The 25617-nt window shown below is 40.4% G+C and overlaps 1 protein-coding gene across 1 annotated transcript in view; it reads left to right on the top strand.

Annotated features, from left to right (window-relative positions):
* Positions 1-25617, top strand: part of LOC145407460 (uncharacterized) — a 67888-nt gene that overhangs the window by 40344 nt on the left and 1927 nt on the right. Inside the window, exons 5-6 of the mRNA XM_080278393.1 lie at positions 7160-7318; positions 8795-8885. Of these exons, the coding sequence (XP_080134519.1) occupies positions 7160-7318; positions 8795-8885 (250 nt within the window). The remainder of the gene's footprint in view (positions 1-7159; positions 7319-8794; positions 8886-25617) is intronic.

Raw genomic sequence — 25617 nt, 5'->3', positions numbered from 1 at the left:
TGACTTTGAAAGGTCAAACTCAAGGTCACGGATATTCGGGGGGCTGTAACTCAAAACTCGTTGGAGATAGAGATATTTGCTACGACCAGGCTATAAGAAGTCTCATATGGGCTTTCATTTGGTAGCATGACCTTTGACCCTGAGTGACCTTGAAAGGATAAATGCAAGATCACGGATGTTCAGAGGGTGTAACTTGAAAACATTTGTGCCATTACATTAGATTTTCATTGTGCACTGGCACTAAATGGGAGAAACTAGTCAGTACTTAACAGCAGTAAAATAACTGTATTTAACAGCAATAAAGTAGCTGCTGTTGGGCGAGGTTTGGTGGGCCTGGCACCACTAGTTACATATAATTTTGTGCAAGATTATGAAAACCCTTTATTATAAATTTCAGCTGATGACTACTCTCTCTTACAACTTTTATTCCCATTCATTATCGGCTACAATAACCACTGACCTCAAATAAATGTAGAAACAATAGGATAATGCAGGTAAAACAAGTATCAAGATTGTGGTACGAGTGCCCCTGTGAACAAAGACCTGAGTGTCTACGTTTCACACTTCGTCGAAATTTATCAAAACAGGAAATACGTTTCCAGATTTACATCAGAATATTCAACTATTTTTGCACACTGTGCTAAACTTTTATACTTTAAGGTGCATGCAAATTTGAGATTTGGAATATAAAATTGGAAACCTGTTCAGTGAAAATAATACCGGTATAATAATATATAATACGGCAAAGCCAATGCCTAATCAAACGTTCAGAGAATTTCATTACGAATCTGACCATTGTAGTGGCATTGGCTTCTGCTTCAGATTATTGATACCCGGTAATATTTAATTAAATGTATCGTGACATATTTGTTCACCAATAAATTATTCAACTGGTATTTTTATCAATCATTTTATCAATAAATATCTCCTAACATATGACAGATTTTATGAAGTTTTCCATTTATTTTTTTCTCATTTTTTCTTATGTCATCGTGGGCCACTTTATTCCTCATCGAGGACCACATGTTGCCCTTGGGCAACCAGTTTGACATCACTCATCTACACCATCAGAGCTGCTGCCAAGCTCTGCCACACCGTAGTTGCCAAATACTGCATATTTAGTCATTCATTTCTGGTCTGCGGCCTGGCAAGGGCGGATTCAAGCCCGTCTACCTCCCACGGTGCTGGCAACTTACTGCCGCCCTCACACCCACCCAAGAGACATAAATTACAAAAAGACAAGGGTGATGAAGAGTTCGAGCGTAGAAGTATTTGAACTGATGACAAAAATGAACTAAATAATAAAATAAAAAGTCCAAAAAAATGACTCATGGAAGGTAATCGGGCTGAAAAGAATTTGCTTGGTGGGGTTAACCAGCCCCATATCCACTAATTTATTACAAAACCCAACCCCACAATCCGACAAATTTTTTACTTTTTTTTTTTGGGGGGGGGGGCTCAAACCTCCACTTTTGGTGAGCAACAATGAAAACTCACTAAGAATGTGCTCGCCTGAGGTTAGAAATGGTCTAGACAGGTGACCCTCTGAACAAGTGATAGTGTGTTCTCTGTAGCCGTGCTGCTACAGTCACGTTTTCTATGGTAGGGAGAACTTTTGGAAACCACTCAAAATACATAATTAATTTGGTACAAATTTACATGTAGTACAAGAATATATTGGTTTCCACACAATAATACAGGTGATATAAGCATTGTTTTATTCAAGAACACATGAAAATTGCAAAATTCTTGCACAATTGACTCACTGTGACTGTTGTTTTAACTTACATTCTGTTTTTCACCTTACATTATACTTTTCCACTAACATTAAACCAGTTTCCGCCTTATACAACTTATCACATATTTTCAGGTCTTACTGTTATGGTGAGCGTCATAATACCACATATTTACAGGCATTACTATTATAGCGAGCCCAGTATTATCTCAAGCACACACAGTATCAGTAATGTACCAAAATGTTCTAAGGTGTGGTAGAGGAAGGTGTCCCGTATATACGTACCAAAAATCATGCGCAATATTTGAAAAATATGAAACGACAGATCTTGCAATAGCAAAACGTGCATCACACGTCACCGGGACTGAGCGTGAAAAAAAGTTGCGACATGCATCATATGTCATGGGTATGGGGCGGGTTAATGACCTAGAGCAGCTTATACAGCACCCTACTCTTATCCCTGACTGCCTTGGAGAGAGTTCCAACATACCTGACCTCTTCCTTACAACTAATTCTTCTGCTTATGCTGTTAATCTTTTCTCTCTGTTGGGCTCCTCTGATCACAGTGTTATCATCTTAAGCTGTCCCATCACTTCAGTAAGGACTGTGGACTCTCCCAAGAAACAGCAACTTGGCACTTTGGGGCTGCTGATTGGGAGGCCCTCAGACAGTGTTTCTATGAGCCATCTGTGTGTGCATTGTGCATTATAGAGGTTATTCTCTTGGGCATGGAAGCTTACATTCCTTTCTCTTATCCTGTGACTGATGAAAAAAAAAATTAGTTTAATCATACTTGTTCCATTGCTGTCCACAACAAGAAGAGGCACAGGAGCCGACCCACTCCTGAATCTCATCTCTTTTATGTTTCTGCCCAGAATCTTACTATGTCCGTCCTTTGGTGTGCCCCATCTCACATCCGTCTTGTTCCTTCTGGCACCTTGCCATATACCCTCCTAACAACTTTAGTTCATCCTTCCCTCTTCTTTTCTGCTGTGATGAGTCTGTAGTTGTTTCTTCTACTGATAAAGCAAAATTCTTTGCTCAGCCTTTCTCCTTCAATTCCGCCTTAGATGAGTCCTGTGCTGTTCCTTTATGCCTTCCCCCATCTGACTTCATCATGTCGAGATTAATGTTTCTTCAATTGATGTGTTTTCTGCCATCACTGGCCTCTATACTAACATGGCATATAGCATTGATGGGGTCCCTCCTGTTATTCTCAAGAACTGTCTTGTGCATACACCCTGCCTGGGTAAAATCTTTTGACTTTGTCAACTCGTACCTTTCCTTCTTGCTGGATGTTTGCTCTCATTCAGCCTGTTTCAAAGAAGGATGACCATTCCAAGCTTTCTGAGTATCGCTGAATTGCTTTAGCATCCTATATTTGAATTTTTTAATAACTTATTCTTAACAAGAACAGTTTTACACATCGTTCTCATCATAAGCTTCTTGCTGATGATCAGTATGGGTTCTGCAAGGGATGCTTCACTGGCGATCTCCTTACCGTCCTCTCAGACTCCTGGTCATCCTCCTTTTGGGACTTTGGAAAAAGCTCTACCATTACACATGACACCTCAAAGGCTCTCGATCGAGTATGGATCGAGTATGATATAAATCTTTAATTTCCAAACTGTACTCTTATGGTTTCTATCCTTGTATCTGTGCCTTCATCTCTAGCTGCCATTCTGGTCATTCTATAGTTGCTCTTGTAAACAGCCACCAGTCTTCTCTTAATGCTGTCAAAAATGGTGTTCCTCAGGGCTTTGTCCTATCACCATCTCTATTACTTCTATTCATCAACGACCTTCTAAGCTGTATATCTAACCCTTTTCACTCCCATGCTGATGACACCACCCTTCACATTTCCATCCGCTTCCCACAGCATCTTTCTTAGTAGTTACTTCAACAAACAGAGAATAAGGCTGTGGCACACTTAATGACTGACTAGGCTCATACATTTGACTGGGGTAAAAGTAATCTTGTTTTTAATGCATCGAAAACTCAGTTCTTACATCTTCCAACTCGTCGAAAGCAACCACAGGAATATCCTCAGACTTTTAACAACACAAAACTCAATCCTGCATCATCTCTAAACATACTTGGGGTTTCACTATCTCGATTTTTTCTCGAAACAATCAGATTACCTCTCTTGTAAAATCTGCTTCCAAGAGATTAGGTGTGCTAAGCCGACGCCATGCCTTCTTCACTGCTGCACAGCTGCCGACTCTATACACGGATTTTTTTCACCCCTGTGTAGAGTACAACTCTCATGTGTGGGGAGACTCCTCACATAAATCTGTTCTCAGCAAGGTGAAGGCAAAGGCTTCTCTTCTTATTATCGCTCCTCCTTTTACTGGCTTCCTACAGTCTCTATCTCTTTGCCGCACTGTTGCATCTTTATCATTTTTATATTGCTTTTTCAATGGTCAAAGCTCCTCTGAACTGTCTGCTTGCATCCCTTTACCACTACGGCAGGTGAGTAGCACCTGTCTAACAACCCACTTTCATCCCTTTTCTGTCCAGCTCTTTAATGTGAAAGTTAACCATTAACCCAGTCCTTCATGTGTGGAACAAGTCAACTCTGGAACTGTCTTCCTCTGTATTTCCTAGTACCTATGACCTCCAGTCTTTTAAACAAAGTGTGTCCAGGCATCTCGAATTTAACTAGTCTTGAGTTTGGCTGTTACCTTGCTTTTGTCCCCTGGAGAGAACAATTTCCGGACTTTTAGCCTTTGATTCTTTCTTCCTTGCATAAAAAACTAACAACAGACAATTTATATTCAACTGATACTGGGTACAGAAACCTGAAGATATTGATCTTAGTTTCACTATCCATTTCATGGTCAGGATAACACTATAGTAGTCGTCTGTTCCAGAGTAAGCCAAACAATTTTATTCACCATAAAGTGAGTTACAGGAACCTGAGCATTAGTAAATCCTAATCGTGTATCCTACTTACATTTAATGGTGCTGCTTTTCTCAACTTGTGGTAAAATAAGTAAAATCTAATGAAACAAGTAAAATCTGCAACATTTCACTTTCCTACCACTTTTCACATAAGGTCAGGACCCAATTCTTCCAGAAAGTACAGTAACTCTGTGAATGAGTGAGTGAACGGGTGAGTGACAAAATTAGGGACAAGCATGATTTTTGGTTACCCTTGTAGTCGCAGTAAAAAACAGTGTTTATTTAAAGATGCATTTAGAAATCTATACTAATGAGGCATCGTGTCATCGAGTTTCTGAATTATTGCAATTTAGATACAACTGTGTCAACCAAAAAGACTTTCTCAATAGCTCATTCAGAAGGATACAAAACAACAGCAACTGCTACGTTATAACTTAACTTCACATTTTTCTCCAGACAGTAACACATTAGGGCTAGTGTGTCATACATTTTTTGTCAGTCTACTTCTTTTTCCTTTTCTGCATAATTTACCACCAGTATTGAACTGTAAGGGAAATCTTGGAATAACCGAAGCTATGGCTACACAGCAGTGTTGTAGCTAATAACGTGGCTGTCTGAGGATGAAATGAGCACGGTGGCATCATCATTTCAAGGTAATAGTGTGATGAATAGCAGTTGCAAGGAATTGGGTTCTTTTGCTGGCAACTACCATGATTGAAGTATTTCTTTGTAACAGTGTTTGGGTAGAGCAATACACTACCACAAGGCTCTGCCAGATCCCATGCTGCCACATGCCACAGTTAACTACCTTAACCCACGGCGTCCCATCAATGTTCTTTAACGTCCACACGTTTTGTCACTGCCAATCCCGTCGACCTACATAAACGCGAATCAATTGCAAGGTTCCTAATTTGCACAATTTTCAATTTTTGTGAGTGATTTTTGGTACATATACACGTTACACCTTCCTCTACAAGATGCCAGGCAGGGACAATGCCTTACCCAGCCTGACCTCCTCCCCCCCCCTTGCACGCCATTGTCTCAGCAATTCACCTGTTATCAGTGACCTGGCCAGTAAAGCCATGTCATGCCACAGTACGAAATTCAGGGCCAGAGTGATTCCCCAATCAATGACAATGTGGAGGACAAACTTTACATAGCATTAGAGTTAGAAACAGTCAGAAATGATGATCAGGTAATGTGGCAAAAAAAGGTCAGGTATGGTGATGAGTTAGTGAGTGAAACAATGCTTATAGTGCCTATATTACTGCTTGAAAACCAATATACTATCATACTACATATAAATTCGTACCAAGTAAATAAATAAATACCGTTTATGAGTGGTGTGAAATAGTTATCCTCCAATAGAACTCATTTTCTTTGGTGCCAGCCTGTTAGAAAACTCAGTAAGGCAAGGAGGTACTCCTACCTGTATCGAGTATTTTAAACCTCAGGTGAGCGATTTTTCTATGAATTTTCGATGTTTCTCACCAAAAGCGGAGGTTTGAGCCAAAAAATATATTTTTCCAAAAATGGTTGGGATTGGGGGGAGTCAGTGATGGAAAAGTGGTCGGGATGGGGCGAGTTAAAAGTGTCACACTTACACTACCACACATTGCAGACACATCATGCATGGACACACTGCCAGATCTCACACTACCACACCTCATACTACTACACTTAACACTGCTACCTCACATGTCCATACCTCACAGTGCCATACGTCTTCACACTGCCACAGTTCACATCTTATCATACTTAGCACCTGACACAGGCACAAGGAACAGTATCACATTTCACACTATTACATCACATGCTGTCACTTCACGGACTTCATATGCCACACAGCAACACCTTTCAGTCACACTTAATACACCTCATACTGACGCACTACGCAGTACCACACCACAACCTCCACGCCTCACATTTCTAACCATCACACTGTCACATCTCAAAATGTCACTCTACACACTGTCACATCACACGGACACTTATCACTTTCACGCATCACACAACGCCACACTTCTCATTGCCACAGTACACATTGCCATACCACACACCGTCATAATTCACACAGACACACTTCACACTAACACAACTCACACTGCCACAAGACATGCCACCATACTGCACAGTCATACCTCATACATACTCATTCCACTCTGCCACACCTCTGAATCTCACAATTCACAATGCCACCCCTCACAGTTACACTGCCATACTTCTCTCTGTCACATCTCTAAGTGTCACAATAAACATTGCCATCCCATACCCTGATACACCTCTAAGTCCCACAAAATATACAAGGACACCACACAGTTACACTGCCGTACTATGCACTGTAATACCTTATCACACGGCCAGTCTTTTACTGCACAATGATATTTATAACATCTTGTGTATTGGTATGTACAGTATATCACTCTATATTGTTATATATTACCGAACTTTACAAAACATATTGTAATACAGCGTGATAATACCAGAGAACTAACAATAGTACTTTGTTTCCCACAAAAGGTTCCCACATCGTCCTCATATACTGGCAACGGCGGAACAAATCCCAACACAAACTGTGATGGAGGTGGATGACCCAGCGCAGCCTGGAGGCAAGAGGGTCATCGTCCAGGGAATCATGGACAATATGATGCAGCTTTTGTCAAGAAGAATGAATTTCACGTAAGATGTACTATTTACTTTTCCATCACAATGATAATCATGATTATTATCAACAACGGCAAGTCCATCATCATGAATGTCATCATCACCATCAGCATTAGTATCAGCTGCAGGTTAAAAACCAGCCTTACTCTATATTAAAGTATTTTACAGTAAGAATAAAACCCACAAAGCAGAAATGTAATCATGATTGTCCAGATATATTAGGCTACACGTCCCTTCATCGTCAATCAGACCTAGAAAGTTCATCTACATGCGATGTTTCCAAAGCCAGTATTATGAACCAATTTGTCACTGTTTTATTGTTTTGCCGCACACATCGCTAGGAGGAGATATCGTTGACAAAATGATCTCTCAGTTTTTCGACATTTATTTAGTAACGAACTCTAGAAAGAGAGAAATATTATGGACATTAGGTGAGACAAGGAAATACATGAGCAAAATAAAAGTTGGATATACACAAAGAGTAGGAAATAAAGTAAAAGAGAATTGAGCAGTTATAGTGTTGTGAGGGGGGGGGTTGTGGAAGGCAAGAGATATCTGTAATGAATTGGTTTATATGAGACGGAATGCTACGCTGGGTAATAAGTATTATTCATGACCTAGCCAATTAACTGTCTACATGAGTTTGTCACTACTTCCTTACACTCTCACAACCAGTATTTTGATATGAGAAATTCCCTTCTCTCTGATGATGTATTCATTTTCTTGTTTCTTGCAACCTCCACATGATTCTATTCAAAATTTGAATGATGTTTACTGGTAAAGGGTTTTTCGTCTTGTTATTGTACTCCCCTTATTGCTTCCCTTCACCCTCTATCCCTCTTCGCCAGACTGTTGCATCTTTATCTCTTTTCTGTCACTACTTCAATGGTGCCTGCTCTTCTGAACTATTTGCTTATCCTATATTATGGTAGGCTTGTAGTACCAGTCCAACAACAAACTCACCCCTTTTCTGTCCAGCTCTTTACTACGAGAGATAATCGATACTCCCAGTCCTTCATGTATGCAATAGGTCAGCTCTGGCAGTGTCATCTTCTGTCTGCATTCTCTTCTGCAATATGCCCAGGCATCTAAAAAATGAAGGGTTCCATCGTCGTTCCTTGGTCATCGTATTAAAAAATCTTGACATAAAACCTAGCGTTCGAAAAGGTGCTACTGACCGGGGACACATTCTCTGAAAGTCGCGAGATTAAAGGTAAAAAAAAAAAAAGTCATCGGGCTGAAGGGAAGGGCCTAGACTCTTGAGCCAGTTCAGTTTAACTTGTTACTCCCACCAAAGCATCATTATGTGAGTTATGTGTTCCAATATCAATCCTTTTATTCCTATCTACGCTCACTTTCAGTCACCGATCCTTACAAACACTTTCAATTGTGTGAACAAAAGTGAAAAGGTGCTGCATAATATTTTGAGACACTGCAGCCTCGTCTGCAGCTGAGATGTCAATTTTCCCAGACTGTATTCTTTTGCTCCAGGTACTCCTACGTCAGAGCCGCCGACAGAAAATGGGGCGCCCTGCTGAACAATGGGTCGTGGACTGGCATGCTGGGTCTACTAATGAGGGAGGTAAGCCGTAAATATTCTGCGCTTCTCATTACTTTTATTTACTGTCTGCCTTACCTCATTTATGTGGTGTGGTGGTAGTGTGGTGGTGTTATGGTGTAGTCGTGGTGAGCGGTATTGGTATGGTGATGGTATGGCAATTGTGGTGTGTAATGGTGTATCTTTTTTCGTGCTTACGCTTGCTTCACGAGCGAGGGTCTTGTATTTGATTGATTGATTGATTGTGTGTGTGTGTGTGTGTGTGTGTGTGTGTGTGTGTGTGTGTGTGTGTGTGTGTGTGTGTGTGTGTGTGTGTGTGTGTGTGTGTGTGTGTGTGTGTGAACAAAATTACACAAAGTTTATATTCAGTTCTAACCAAAATTCGTGGAAGGACTGGTGGTTACTCTTTGACTAAACTTATTGCTCTGAAGAACAATAGGTCAAAGGTCAAGGTCACAGGGTAAGTCAAACTTTGATCTGAAAATCAACTTAAACAGCTTTTATCCCAACCGAGACAAGGGTTGGGGAAGGGTTGAGGCTTAGGGAAGAATGAAGAGTATTCAGTTTACATATCAACCGATCAGAGGTCAACATCACAGGGCTGGGTCAAAGTTAGACCTATATGTGGGTGTGTGAACCGTTCTCATCGAAATTTAATCAAACTTGCTTAACCCCTTAACCGCAGGGTGTCACTTTCGTGACGCTTGGGAGCAAGGGATCATACTGTGGGGCGTCACTTTTGTAATTTGTGTTATTTTGAATTTGCTCGGGCTTTCAAGTGGTGGCTTGTATCATCTATCAGTACTGCCAATGTCCAACACTCCTAATCTCATCTGTACTCTCATCCATTGTTGACAATTTAGCCATTTCTCCCCATTCTTGACTCCCCTCCCTACCTCCCCTTCATTACCCTCTCCTCTCGCCTGCCTGGCCGTGCTATGCAAAGTAAATCTTCCTTGGAATTTTCCACTGATTTCATCCATTGAAATAAGCCCTATGCCCTATTCTTATACCAAATAATTTATACAACAAAGAAATAAGGTAAGTGATAGTGCCATACACCTGGAATTGGCTAATTATCGCCTGACAACACCTCACTTGCACTTGTTCACAAAATTTTCGTTGTTTATTTCCCCTTGAAATATGCCGTATAATCTATTCTCGTAATAAAAAATATATACAAGGAGGGAAGGGAGAAGCCTAAGTGACATTTACATTCACCTGGAACTACCAAATTTATTATGTATTGTCTAGATTTCCTGCCAATCACTTCATAGCCTATATATTAGCAGCTGTCACAAGGCTGACATTGGCAGCATTGCACTCCCCCTAGGCAGGCCATCACACTGTATTCAGTTTACTGTCATCTTTCAAGGTGAAAGCACGTCGGATTCGCGCCTGTCAAATTCCGCCACTTTTTAGCCCCATGCAAAGGGCCCTGTGACCTCTACCCCCTACTAAACCTCGTGGGGAAAGAGGTAAAGGGCTATATGGCTGCTGTGGAACGTGAACTGGCTAATTTGTCAATGAAAATGATAGAGAGTGACTACGATCTTTCTGGTGAGTAAAACAGTGCAAGTGGAAATGTAAATAATGTGTAAATATAAGCGAACAGTGGAAAATAGTTTTATAAGTTACTGCAAGTGACAGTGCCTAACACAGTGTAAATAAAATAGAAATGTAGATATTATAAATAAAATAGAGAACGTAAATAGAAATGTAAATGAATAGTAATGTAAGAATAAGAGTATATATACTAGCAGTAATGAAAGTGAAAGTTTCACTCTAGCATGTATGAACACTATGAATTACGAAAGTGAAGGTGAAAGTGACAGATCACTCTCAACGCTAGTATACAGGATGAGAAAGTGAATGCTACGTATTTTACTGAAAGAGAAATTGAATGCCTACAGTGACAATGAACTACTATTACCGAAAGAAACTTATGGATAAAGACTGTAGATATATATAAGTGTTATATAGTAATAGAAATATAAAGTGTGAGTGATTTTATGAATAATAAATGACAGAACACCAGCGGCGAACGATCGCAAGTGGGAAGGTCATACGTGCTCGTAATTTTCATTGCTTTCACAGTGTTTTTTTTTTTTTTTTGGAATATGGATTCCAAACTATTTGAGAATCATAGAATAGTGTTTCTAGTGATAATATCAGACTGTGGTAATCATATTACGGGTTGTCGGGAAGTGTAAAGTGGAGACTTCGTTACCCAACTTCAGAGGTCTCCACAAGTCCTACGGTACTCGACGAAGGCTCAACAAACATCCCAGGAGAAAGCTGAAGGTATGTGCCATAAGCATATGTAATTTTAATATTCTAGGACTAATAACTGATTTTTGGCAAATATTTTTAGAGAGTCTGTCGGAGCGCGAATATGCCCGCGGGACACGCAAGTCAAAGCAAAACAAGCCCGCGGTTTAGGGGTTAACAAGCCTACATTTTTTCTGTACTTAATGACCTAGAGAAGATTGTACAGCACCCTAACCATATTCCTGACAGCCTTGGAAAGAGTTCCAACATACTTGACCTATTCCTTAAAACTAATCTTTCAGCTTATGATGTTAATCTTTTCTCTCTATTGGGTTCTTCCAATTACAACCTAATCACCTTAACATTTCTTGTTGCTCCAGTAAGGCCTGTGGATCCTCCCAGGAAATGGCGGCTGTGGCACTTTGGAGCTGCTGACTAGGAGGTCTTCAAACAGTACTTCTTTGATTTTCCATGGAATGATTATTGCATCCATGACCAAGAGCCATCTGCGTGTGCATTGCACATTACGGAGGTTACTTTCTCGGGCATGGAAGCATACATTCTTTTATCCTGTGACAATGAAAAAATAAAAAATATTTTAATCACGCTTGTTCTAATGTATCCACAACAAGGAAAGGGCCTGCAAAAGGTAACAGCCAATCCACCCCTTAATCTCATCTCTTTTATGTTTCTTCCCGGAACTGTGATGAGTCTGTTCTTCGCTCTGCTAAAAATAAATTTCATTCGTACTAAATGCTCTGAAATCTGCAACTCAGATTCTTCCTGCTCCTTGAGCACCATGCCAAGAACCTTTCTGACAACTTTTATCCATCATCCTTCCCTCCTATTTTTCCAGTCTGATGGTTCTATAGCTATTTCTTCTACTGATGAAGCAGAAATCTTCCCTCAGACTTCCTCCTCCAATTCCACCTTAAATGATTCCTGTGCTGTTCCTCTATCACTTCCCCCCTCTCACTTCCTTATGGCCTACAATAAAAATTTTTCAATTAATGTGTTTTCTCCCATCACTGGCGCAATACTTACAAGGCATATAGGACTGATTGGGTCCCCTCTTTTGTGCTCAAAAATTTTGATTACATGCTTACACCCTGCCTAGGTAAACTCTTTCATCTTTGTCTGTCACCTTGTATCTTTCTTTTTTGCCGTTAATTTGCTGTCATTCACCCTGTCCCAAAGAAGACTGACCATTCCCAGCTTTCTAAATGTCGCCCGATCGCTTTAAAGTCCTGTATTTTAAAATTTTTAAAATCTTTCCAATCATCAGTATGGGTTCCGCCAGGGATGCTCACCTACCTTTCAGACCCCTGGTCATCCTCCTTTTGGGATTTTGGCAAAAGCTTTGCCATTGCACTTGACATCTCAAAGTCTTTCGATCGAGTTTAACAAATATTTATTTTCCAAATTGCCTTCTTACGGTTTCTATCCTTCTCTCAGTGCCTTCATCTTTAGCTTCTTAGTTGGTCATTCTATAGCTGCTGTTGTAGACAGCCACCATTCTTCTCCTAGAGCTATTACAGTGATGCTTCTCAGGGCTCTTTGCTATCACCAACTCTCTTCCATCTTTTCATCAGTGACCGTCTATGCTGTACATCTAACTCTATCCACTCATACACTGATGGCTCACCTCTTCACCTTTCCATTTGCATCTCGTAGTGTCCATCTCGGCAGTTACTTCAGCAAACAAGGGATGAGGCTATGGGACAACTAATGTCTGGCTTGGTTCATATCTCTGATTGGGTTAAAAATAACCCTGTTGTTTCTAATGCATCCAAAACTCAGTTCTTACATCTTTAAACCCGACAAAATCTTCCCCATGAGTATCCTCAAATTTTTAAGAACATCCAGCTCAATCCTGCATGATCTTGGGGTTTCATTCTCTTGGGATTTATCTTGGAAAGATCTTATTAACTCACATGTGAAATCTGAGTCCAAGAGATTAGGTGCGCTAAGCCAGCTTCACACCTTCTTTACCCCAGCACAGTTATTTACTTCATACACGGGTTGTATCCACCTCTGTGTATAGTACAACTCTTATGTGTTAGGAGGCTCCTCACATACAGCTCTTCTGTATAAGGAGGAATGAAAGGATTTTTGTCTAATTAACTCTCCTACTCTTACTGGCTCCCTACAGCCTTTGTCTCTTTATTGCACTGGTGCATCTTTATAATTTTTCTATTACTGCTTCAATGGTCACTGCTCCTCTGAACCACCTGTTTGCACTACTGTGGCTTGTGGGTAGCACCGATCCAGCACCAAACTCTTATCCCTTTTCTGTCCAACTCTCTAATGGAATAGTTAAACAGTACTCTCAGGCCTTCGTGTATGCAACTGGTCAACTCTGGGACTATCTCCCTCTTTGTGTATTTCGTACTGCCTATGGCCTCCAGTCTTTCGAGCGCCGAGAGTCCCGGCATCTCCAAAGGACTGCATCTTGAAATTGGGTATATGTTAACTTGTTTTTGCTCCTTCTTGGAGGGAACAATAACGAGAGCTTCTGGCCATTGGTTCTTTCTTCCTAAAACAAAAGGTAAAGGGTATAGGGAAAAGATAAAGGTCAAGCCCACAGGGCACACTTTACTCAAATGATATTGAGTTGCCTGGAACCAAATTCGGTGGAATGTTACGGGTTAGACAAGAACAATAGGATTCATTTGAGAACAATCAATCAAAGATCAGTGTCACAGGGCAAGGTAAACATTCGAACTATGTGTCTGTGTGAATAACATAAATTAATTTTGATCCTATTTGAATCAGAACTGGTGGATGAGTTGACGATTAACCAAACGTTGACCTCTTGCTTCTTAGAACAATAGGTCAAAGGTCATTGTCACAACCCTTTAGTGACCGCACCATGAAGGAATTCAAAAATATACACAAATATGCAAAAACCGATTAGTTTAGATCCATTTTATGATATTGAAACAAATTTTGTTTTTATACATATATATATTTTTGTTTTTTTTATATGTTCCCAAAATGGGAACGTTGGGCACTTAGGGGATACATTTATGGTGTAAAATCTGTTTTACAAATTTTTTTCAGTTTACTTAGGAAAATTTACAAACTAAAACCTTTTTTTTTAAGAATACATACAAAAATCCATCCATATAGCAAAATATATTGCAATTTTCATGAAATCAGGTGAATTTTGATAGCGAAAATATATGTGCTCTCATGTTCTTGTCAACGCTTTCATGTTCATGTCATTCATTTGTCGACTCATGTTCTTTTCTTATGAAATGCTACACTGCATTCCTTGTGAAGTCTTTTTTCGCACTTGATACAGTGCAGACGTGTGTTTTTCTTGCATACATAGCATCTTCCTTGTGAGCATTGCTGAAGAAAGTGGTTTATTTCACCATATCTTACTGCCTTTGGCACAGTTGGTGTTGGCCCTCCTCCTCGTTTTCTAGATTTCTGAACCCTTACAAGAGTTCGAGCTATTTCACGCCTAAAATCTTTATGGGTTGCCTGACTTTGAGGATTTACATGCTGGTAAAATCTGAAGCTAGCTACAATGGAAAGATTCAGCAGTTGAGCGAAAAGGTTCCACCACCATTTCTTGGACCTTAGTCTTGGCCTGTAGCTTGAGAGCATTTTGTCACATACATCAACCCCACCCATGCCTTTATTATACTTACTGATCAGATATGGCTGAGACACGGTTTTCTTCCCTTCCTTTTTCACCCGTCTGGTTACCTTCTGGACTGGACTGACTCCGTAATAATTACTAGCAATTGTGACAACGCTGTTATCATTCCACCTAGCACATACGACTGTATCATCTGACCTGTAATCATATGACCCTCTCTCTGCCTTCCCAATATCCTTCTTAGACACTAGAGGGCAACTTCCTGTGCGGTTGTCTCTGATAGTTCCACAGGCTCGAAATCCTTTTTGTGCAAGTTCAACCATCAATGCATGACTGGTAAAAAAGTTGTCAAAAAATACATGATTATCCTTATTCACAATAGGTTGTAACATGTCCATTACCACTTGAGAACCCACAGGTAGCTTTCTACTTTCATCTTTGCCACAGTAGATCGAAAAGTTATAGGGGTAACCATCTGCACTGCACATCATCCACATCTTGTAACCAAATCTGACTGGTTTGTTTCTTATGAATTGCTTAGCAGAGTGATGTCCATGGTACGGAACCATTGATTCACGTATGCTTAGATATTCATGAAAAATACCATGTTTCTGACAATTATCACGGAGCATGTGAAGCAAGGGTAAAATCTTGGCCACCTTTGATTTCTCCAAATTATTATTATCAGCCACATGAAAGTGTCTCTTGATAGATTTGAACCTTTCCCTACTCATAGTTTTTGCAAATATAGGAATCTCTAAGTCTTCACCCGTTGACCAATAGTCATTTTCCGAGGGGACACTGTGATATCCACTTATTAGCAGTAAACCGAGAAACTTGGTCAGGTCTTCATCATCCACACTGAAATCTTTGTTATTTTTGTCTCGTTGAGCATACAGGTTTGTCTGTTCTGACAGATGACTGATCATCTCATCTGTGAAGAAAGGTTTATAAATTTCAAACATTCCTTTTCCTAGATGTACTTCACCACTACCTGAAGGAACAGAGTGAGGACCAAAGGACAGATTTTCCCTTTTATGCCATCTTCCTTTTTCCCTAGTCTCGTTGATGCTTTCAATCTCTTCTGCTTCCCCTTCTTCTGCAGCATTGTCATGTACTTCCAACTCTCCACTAACCTCATCCGGCATATAATCTATATCGAGTGCATCATCTTCGGTCTCTTCATCACTCTCAACAGGTTGATCACCAGTCGAAGGAGGAAGCACGACGACATCAATATCATCAGAAGTTGATTGAACAACTGCTTCAGAGGCTTCACGTAGAAATCGAAAACTCTGTCTTGGGGCGCTCACCCTAGAAAATAAGAAAAATAATTAGATTAGTATATACAGCATTCATCTTGTTACGCAATGTGAAGCTTACTAAGAAAAGTATTAGATTTGCACCATAGGCGTCTTTTCACTGGCCATATACTGCATTATATAATGCAATATCATAATATTTGACAAAATACATATTTGACTAAATACATATGCATATACATTTGCATAGGAATTGTAAAGGAAATAAATGGACACACCTGTAAAAGTGTACAGCGTCCGTTGATATGCGTTCCTGCTCGTAATGATATGTCTGTCTCTCCAGAAAAGTGACTGAACACTGACTATTGTATACACAGCAACTTGCTGTTTCACTGCTCCAATCTCTACAGATTTGATCCTGTTGCAAGAAACGCCTGAGATTAGCCAAACACGATCAAACATGCGGATGAGAAAATCAGGGTATCCAGCATACCTAACTGTCCAACGTTCCCATTTTGGGAACATTTTACAAAAACACTCACAGTGATATATATATATATATAAAGAATCATATGGGATAAAATTTGTTAGTGAAGAATAATCATTTAGGACATAGATTATGAAAAAAAATATTATCTATAGCACTTCTTTTATTTTGAAAAAAAAAAAAAATTGTTTGAAGTCATTCTATTTTATGAAAATTCAAGGTAAACATTCAACATTATTATATGTGTACTATGAAGAACCCTACTACATTATGCATTACAATAGTTGTCTAGACATTAAATGTTATGTTTAACATGAAAAAAGAATAAGTTTCAAATTATTAATATTTTTGGAGAATTTTTTAAAAATGTTCCCAAAATGGGAACGTTGGACTGTAAAGGGTTAAGAAAGTCAACTTAAACTGTTTTTATCAAATTTATACCCTTTGTGTGGATGGAAACAGATTAAAAGAAGGATAAGTAAATTGGATTTTAAAAATAATTCAAAGTTCAAAGTGACAGGCAATGGTCAAAAGTCAAGGTTACTAAGCAAAGTCAGCTCAGACAGTTTTGATCTGATCTGAATTAAATTGAGTTGAAGGGTTAAAGGTTAGTTAAAAAAAATGCGGTAACATTTTTTTAAGAACTCTGTTAATCGTTAAGATTGCAGAGAAAAGTAAAATATTTGGCTTTTAGATCACAAGATGGCTGTGGGTGTTGCTTTCTCTGAGTGCTCCTTCTTGTTGAAAATTGTTTTCTTGTGATTTAATAACATTCTCTAATCATTTTGAAGGAACAGAAATCTTGGTAACTTGAAATGAATGAATTCAAACTGATACTGTACCGGGATGGAACAAAACAGAGCATATTGAAACACACACACACACACACACACACACATACATATATATCAAACTGATACTGTACCGGGATGGAACAAAACAGATTATTTAAACACACACACACACACACACACACACACACACACACATATATATATATATATATATATATATATATATATATATATATATATATATATATATATATATATATATATATATATATATAAATTAATTAATAAAGAATACACTTACCTCAGGATTGACAGATTCATTCTTTGTAAACAATATCTGTCTGTCTGTCTGTTTTTATGTCTAAATGCGTGTGTTTTTGTGTAATGGCAGAAAGACAGAAGGTGGCTTACTTCCACATTAAGTGGGGCTGGGAAGAGACAGAGACACGTTAGATTGTTGGCTCTTGAAACAGAAAACAACACATTGTTTATCATGGCTCATACTTTTTTCCTTATTTTTTCTCACAACGTTTTACATTAGGCCAATGCTGTGTTATAATATTAATATATATTTTAGTTCACTAATATTTATGTCTGTGCTAAACTTTTCTTAATCCATCATGACCCAAAAGAGGCGGGATTAGGCTTTGCAACAGATGATTATGCATGGAAACAGTTTTTTTCACCACACTTTTTACAATATCCCATACACAGTGGACACTTCTGTGCATTGGTCAATCACAAATCATTAATTCTGGGACAATAATTCCAATGTTAGGTAACGGCTTATAGCTCATGATATAAATGTCCAGTGCACCACAACACCTATTCACACTAGATACCACAAAAGAGATTGGCTCAGAGTAGTTGCTCACAGGGAGTTAGTAACGATTTAATAATGTCCCTGCCATAATGCATGCCCGTGTTTTTGTTTTTGTATAGTTTACGACTGGTGGAGTGCTCAAATTTCAGTCAAATTTATCCACCAGTAAAGTTGCAATTGTAAAGAATGATTAAGTGCATTCTGTCTCTCAACGTAAGTTTTTTGCAAAGTAAAAAAAAGGGGGGGGGGGCATTTCAGCATTTACGTCCCTCCTAATGGTAACTTGATAAATGATGGAATAGTTCCATCTATCAGTCATACAGGTCTTTATTACCCTGTAAGGACTGGAGCAGGCTGGGGGAAGGCTATTTAGTTTCATTTCAGACATTATGTGAGCTACAAACCCCAACTAACCCTCGGATTTAAAACCTTGTTAGCCATATCTGGTTACAGTACTTTAACCATCTAGACCACCAGAAGATCCTGTGCTTATACAGTTACCACCTGTTGCAGTAAATGGCTTTCTGGGGTACTTTTACTTCACAATTATAGTCACCTGAATGTTACACCACATACAGTAAGTAGATGCTGAATGCCTTCACAAAAAGAAAGATGCATAAGTTAACCAGTCACGTCCCAGCAGATTTCCTGCCAAAGACCACCCCCAATCCCGTAAAATTTTTGAAACAAATTTTTTTGGCTCAAACCTCCGCTTTTTGTGAGAAACATTGGAAAATACAAAAAAGAGTGCTTACCTGAGCTTATTAGCGTGCTGTACAGGTGTCCCTTCGAACACCTAGTACCGTCGTCTCTGGGCATGCGCTGCTGCTGTCACGTTTTCTATGGTAGGGGTATCTATTGCAAATCACTCAGAATAAGTAGGTATTTGTCCATTTGGTACGAATTTATGTGTAGTACAAGAATATATAGGCTTTCACACAATAATATTGGCAGTATAAGCGTTGTTTCACCCACCGAACACATCAGCATGCTGCACCTCCCTTGGCGATGGAACCTCCTCATTTTGTTTCTTCCTCCAGAGCCACATAATCTTTGTCCTCCACATCGTCATCAATTGGAGAATCATTCTTGCCTGTGAAGGCATCAAGGGTGGCTTGAATTTCGTCGTCGTAGAGACGGCAGTGGGACATGTCATTACTGGCCAGGTACTGCTAACAGGTAAGTTGCTGAGACAATGGCATGCGGGGGTCACGCGGGTCAGGCAGTGATGCCACCAGGCGGCTAGTAGAGGAAGATCTCCCACACATGCCTACCAAAAATCACCTGCAAAACTTGAAAAATATGCAAATGACGGACCTTGCAACTGCAAAATGTACCGGTACGTAGTTGGGTCTCAGCGTGAAAAAAAAGTTGTGACATACCCATACATCGTCAGGATGCAATGGTTAAACATGTGCGACAGAGCCAAGATCGCGTGGGCTTGAATGATGAGTGAATGAGTGCCTAGCTCATTTCACTAGACTTGGTGTTGACAGTTTTTCCCACTCGTGTTCTTTCCTTGCTGGTTTTTGGACCCTATTTCAGCTCATCCATAGATGGGAGTAGGAGGTCTGGATGATGATCAAAAGCCAGGGAATAAAAGATAGTGCGAAAATTCTATTGGCTCTTATTATAACAACATACATTTTTTTATGCTAGGAAGAAGGAACCAAAGGCTAGGAGCCCACAAACCATTCCTTCCAAGAAAAAAACAATACAAAAGAGAGCCAAATTCAAGATCCCTTTAATTCGAGATGCCTGGACACACAGCGTTTGAAAGACTGGAGATCATAGGAATTAGGAAACACAGAGAGAGGGAGACAGTTCCAGAGCTGACTTGTTGTATAAATGAAGGACTGGGAGTAACAGTTAACTATTGCATTAGGTAGTTGGACTGAAAAGGCATGAGAGTTTGTTGTTAGATGGGTGATACATGCCCATGGTAGAGGTGGAGAGATGCAAGCAGGCAGTTCAAAGGAGCAGTGACCATTGAAGTAGCGATAGAAAAAAGATGAAGATGCAACAGTGCAGTGAAGAGGCAGAGGTTGAAGGGAGCCAGTAAGAGGAGGAGAATTAATGAGACGAAAAGCCTTTGACTCCATCCTATTGAGAAGAACTCTATGTGGGGAGCCTCCACACAAATGAGAGTTGTCCTCTACACAAGGGCGAATAAAACCTGTGTATAAAGTCAACAGCTGTACAGGGGTAAAGAAGGTACGGAGTCGGCTCAGCACACCTAATCTCTTGGAGGCAGATTTTACAAGGGATGTAAGTCCTGAGTGAATGAAACCCCAAGCATGTTCAAGGATGATGCAGGATTGAGCTGGATATTATTAAACATTATTGGGTACTCCTGTGGAAAATTTTGTTAGGTTGACAGGTGTAAAAACTGAGTCTTTAATGCATTAGAAACAAAAAGATAATTTTTAGCCCAGTCAGAGATATGAGCCAAGTCAGACATAAGGTGTGCCTTAGCATCATCCCTTGATTGTTGAAGTAACGGCTGAGATGGATGTTGTGGGAACCGAATGGAAGGGTGAAGGATGGAATCATCAGCATACGAGTGGATAGGGTTAGATGTACAGCTTAGAAGGTCATTGAAGAATAAAAGGAAGAGAGTTGGTGATAGGACAGAGCCCTAAGGAACACCACTGTTGATAGATCTAGGAGAAGAACGCCGTCTACAACAGCGAGTATAGAACAGCCACAAGGGAAGCTATAGATGAAGGGAGAGATAGAAGGATAGGAATCGTAAGACTGCAGTTTGGAAATTAAAGATTTATGCCAGACTCGATTGAAAGCCTTTGAGATGTCAAGTGCAATGGCAAAGCTTTCGCCAAAGTCCCAAGAGGAGGATGACCAGGAGTCTGAAAGGTATGTGAGAAGATCGCCAATGGAGTGTCCCTGATGGAACCCATACTGACGATCAGAAAGAAGGTTGTGATAGGAAAGATGCTTTAAAACGTTTCTTTTAAGAATAGACTCGAAAACTTTTGAGACACAGGATGTTAATGCAATTCGACGATAGTTTGAGGGTTGGGAATGGTCACCCTTCTTTGGGACTAGCTGAATGAAAGCAAACTTCCAGCAGGAAGGAAAGGTACAAATTGAAAGAAAAAGGCGAAGAATTTACCTAGGCAGGGTGTAAGCACAGAAGCACAGATCTTGAGGACAACAGGAGGGACTCCATCAGGCCCATATGCCTTGTTAGTATTGAGGCCAGTGATGGCAGAAAATACATCAGTTGAAGAAATTTTAATGTCAGCCATGAGGAAGTCAGAGGGGGGAACTGATGGAGGAACAGCACCGGAATCATCTAATGTGGAATTGGAGGAGAAAGTCTGAGTGAAGAGATCTGTTTCATCAGTAGAAGAAATAGCTACAGAGCCATTGGAGTAGAAAAGAGGAGGGAAGGATGCTGAGGTACAGGTGTTAGAAAAGGTTTTTGGTAAGGTGCCAGAAGGAGCGAGAAGAATTCGAATTGGAGAGTTGGGAGCATTTAGTATGGATGAAATTATTTTTAACAGAGCGAAGAGCAGACTTAGCGCGATTCCGGGCATAAATATAAAAAAGATGTGTTTCGGAGGTGGTTTGTCTCTGGTACCTTTAATAGGCCCTTTCCTTGTTGTGGACACCATTAGAACAAGCATGATTAAGTCAATGGTTTCTTGCATTAGTCAAAGGATTTGAGAAGGAAATGTATGCTTCCATGCCCAAGAGAATAACCTCCAGATTACGCAAGGCACACCCAGATGGCTCCCTCCCATGGAAATAATCATTTCAGGGAAAATCAAAGAAGTACTGCCTGAGGGCCTTCCAATCCGCAACTCCAAAGTGCCATAGTCGACGTTTCTTTGGAGGGTCCACAGGCCACACTGGAGTGATAGGACAGGTTTAGTTAATAAGGTTGTGATCAGAGGAGCCCAACGGAGAGGAAAGATTAACATTGTATAAGCAGAACGATTAGTTGTATGGAAAAGGTCATGTTTGAAGCTCTCACCAATGCGGTCAGGGATACAGCTAGGGTGCTGTACAAGCTGCTATAGGTCATTAAGGATAGAAAAGATGTAGGCCTGTTCACCAGGTGGATCAGTGAAAGGAGAGAAGAGCTATAGTAAAGGTGGTGGTGAACATTGAAATCTCCTAGAATGGAGATTTCAGAGAAAGGAGAAATGGATAGAATGAGTTCCATCATAGAAGTAAGATAGTCGAAGAATTTTTCATATTCAGTACAATTAGGAGATGAGTAAATAATGCAGATACTGCCTATTTAATCAGAGAATGACAGGAAAGCCGAAGCCAGAGAATAGCGAATTCAGAAGAATCAAGTTCAGGAACACAAGAGCAAGATAAGTCGTTGCGTACATATACACAACAGTCACACAGGATTTAAAATGAGTTCAGAGAAAGTAGCAGAATAGAGAAAAAGGTGTGCTATCAGTTGCCTAAGACAGCTGAGTCTCAGTTAAGAAGACAAGGTGAGGTTTAGAGAAGGAGAGGTGGTACAGACATTAACCCTCCCCGTCCCGACCACTTTTCCACCACTGACTCCCCCCAATCCTGACCATTTTTAGATAAAATTTTTTTTGGCTCAAACCTCCGCTTTTGGTGAGAAACAATGGCCAATCACAAAGAAAGTGTTCACCGGGGTCTATAAGTAGCCTAAACAGGTATACCTTCGTTACACCTGGTACCGTGTTCTGTGGAGGTGGTCTGTGGCTCTCACGATTTCTATGGTATTATTAGGATGGGAAACCATTCACAATAGATAGATATATATTTATTACAAACAAAGAAACATGTAGTACAAGAGTAAATTGGTTTTTATACAAAAATAGAGGTGAAATAAGCATTGCTCCATTGGGCGAACCTAGCGAAATTGCCCAATCTGTTCACTGATGATTTGCTAATGTTGTTGTTTCATCATACATTTCATTTTTTCAACTTACATAATACTTTTCCAATAACATTATACCCTTTTCCACTTTAGAGAACTGTTTTCACATACTTACAGGCCTTACGGTAATATTTAGTGTAATGTTAGCGCATATTTACGTATTGGGTGAACTCGCTGTGACTGTTGTTTCAACTCGCATTCTCTGTTTTCAACTTACATATTACTTCTCCAATAACATTATACCCTTTTCCACTTTGGAGAACTGTTTTCACATATTTACAGGCCTTACGATATTATTCAGCGTAATGTTAGTGCATAATTACATAGCGGGTGAAGTCACTATGAATATTGTTTCAACTTACACTCTATTTTTCACCTTATATAATACTTCTCCACTAACATTACACATGTTTCCACTTAATATAATTGCTATCACATATTTACAGACCTTACTATTCTACTGAGCATCATATTATTGCATATTTACACAGTGAGTGTAATCGTGAAATCATTTGTTTCAACTTATAAAATAATTTCCCACTAACATTACACCCGTTTCCACTTTATATCATTGCTATCACATATTTACAGACCCTACTGTTCTACCGAGCGTCATATTATCTCATATTTACACAGTGGATGTACTCGTGATATCACTTGTTTCAACTTACACTATTTTTCAACATATATAATATTTTACCACTAACATAACACCCGTTTCAACTTTATATAATTCTTATCACATACTTACAGGCCTTAGCATTATACTGAGCATCATATTATCGCATACAGTATGTACAGGCCTTACTTCTACAGTGAGCGTCATATTATCGCTATCACACACAATATCAGTGGTGTAGGTAGTTGTGATATTCTTTGAAACAGGGCTGAAGGCACAATGTTACATTGCAGTCTACGCACTCGTACCTTGTGTCTTTTCTCTGAGTGGCTGATCTTACTGTTGAGTGCTTCCATACATGCCAGCAGCACTGGGGTTTAGGATGGTTTGATTGAGGAGGGATAGTGCTCGGGTAATGGCGTCCTGCGAGGCATAGGGCAGTCTGGGCAGCACTGGGGGTGCGGGTGCAGTGTGGGGGCCTGTCCTGTGCGTACCTGGCGATAATTTCACGAGACACCTCCCTCACAAACCCCACAAAGGTCTCGGAGATTCCTGTTGTCATGGCGTGGAGGCAGTGTGCGTTGAGGACCGTGATGTCGAGCAAGTGGAAGAAGAGCTTTTTGTACCACTTCATCGTGGTCCTGGCACAGTCCACACTGCAAATCATGGAGTCAGACTGATCCACTTGCCTCATGTTGAGACTGTAGGCCAGTACCAACTCAGGTTTCTAGACGTGGCACCTCCTCTAGCTGTGGTGATCAATGGAGTCTGTGCGGAGCATCAGGGGGCTGTGTACAGTCGACAGGAGGCAAACTTCCCTGTTGTGGTTCCACAGGGTGGCAAGGATGTTATTTGCTTGGAAGAAAACCACCTCGTTCTTGTCAAGTTTCCTCCCTACCTTGACCATATGGCGACAGTTTCTCTTTACTGTACCACAGACTCTGGTGTCGTGGTGGTGGAGGAACCGAGCGAGAAGAGGGCTAGTGTACCAGTTGTCCAGGTACAACACATGAGCATGATGAAGGTACTCCTCTATCATTATCTTCACCACGGCCCCTAAGAGTCCAATACTACGATCATCTGTTATGTCTGTCTGTGCGCCCGTGTACAAGACTATGGCTTGCATATAACCAGTCTTACAGTCACACATAACAAAGATCTTGAACCCAAAATGGTCTCTTGCTGGGTATGTAATGGCGAAAGGAAATATTGCCTCTCCGCAACACAAGACTCTCGTCTATGACAAGGTCTCTAAGGATAAAATGATGAGTGGAACATTTCCTGTAGGTGATCAAAGACAAGCCTAATTCTCCTCATTTTATCTGTGTTATTGGCATTAGCAGGGTCGTCTGCATCATAAAAGTGGAGGCGGCTGAGAATTTGCTGGAATTGATTATGACCCAATACGTTTCCAAAGAAAGGTGTGATGGTCATTGGGTCCGTGGTCCAGTATGCAGGAATTTGATTTTTTCATACAACACCCATCAAGAGAACCAGGGCAAAAAATAGAAACATCTCAGCTAGGGTTACTGGATAGTCATATTGCTGGGAGTGCCTGCACGTTGTACCTTGACGTTCACTTTCACGGTGCTGGCTGCTTGCAAATAGGTTCGTTTGCCCCACTATGTGGCCAACAAACTCGTCCCCAAAGAACAGGTGGAAGAAATTCACCCTAGTGGAGCTCCGTGGATACCTGGAGCTGTGCAACCAGACCGTCACTCCTCAGTGAAAGGGTGAATGATGGGAATGAAATTACTCCCAGTGCAGAGTGGCGCCCTTCCTCACTCACACTTCTCTTCCCTCTCCGTTTTCCTTTCCCCTTTCCCTTCCCTTTCCTTCCTTTCCCCACATCATGGGGCTGTGGGGAGGAAGTGAGGGAATATTGTGGGGCGAAAGACATGCGAGGGAGCGGCTCCACCTCGCCTCCCCGCTGCCCACGTACAGCACGTGCTCGTGCTGCCTCCCTCACACCACTTTCCCTTTCACCGCT

Source organism: Coenobita brevimanus, chromosome 8 (assembly GCF_032717465.1).
Source record: "Coenobita brevimanus isolate Jiangsu-jjx chromosome 8, ASM3271746v2, whole genome shotgun sequence".
Lineage (NCBI taxonomy): Eukaryota > Metazoa > Arthropoda > Malacostraca > Decapoda > Coenobitidae > Coenobita > Coenobita brevimanus.
This window is presented reverse-complemented; position numbering and strand designations above follow the sequence as displayed.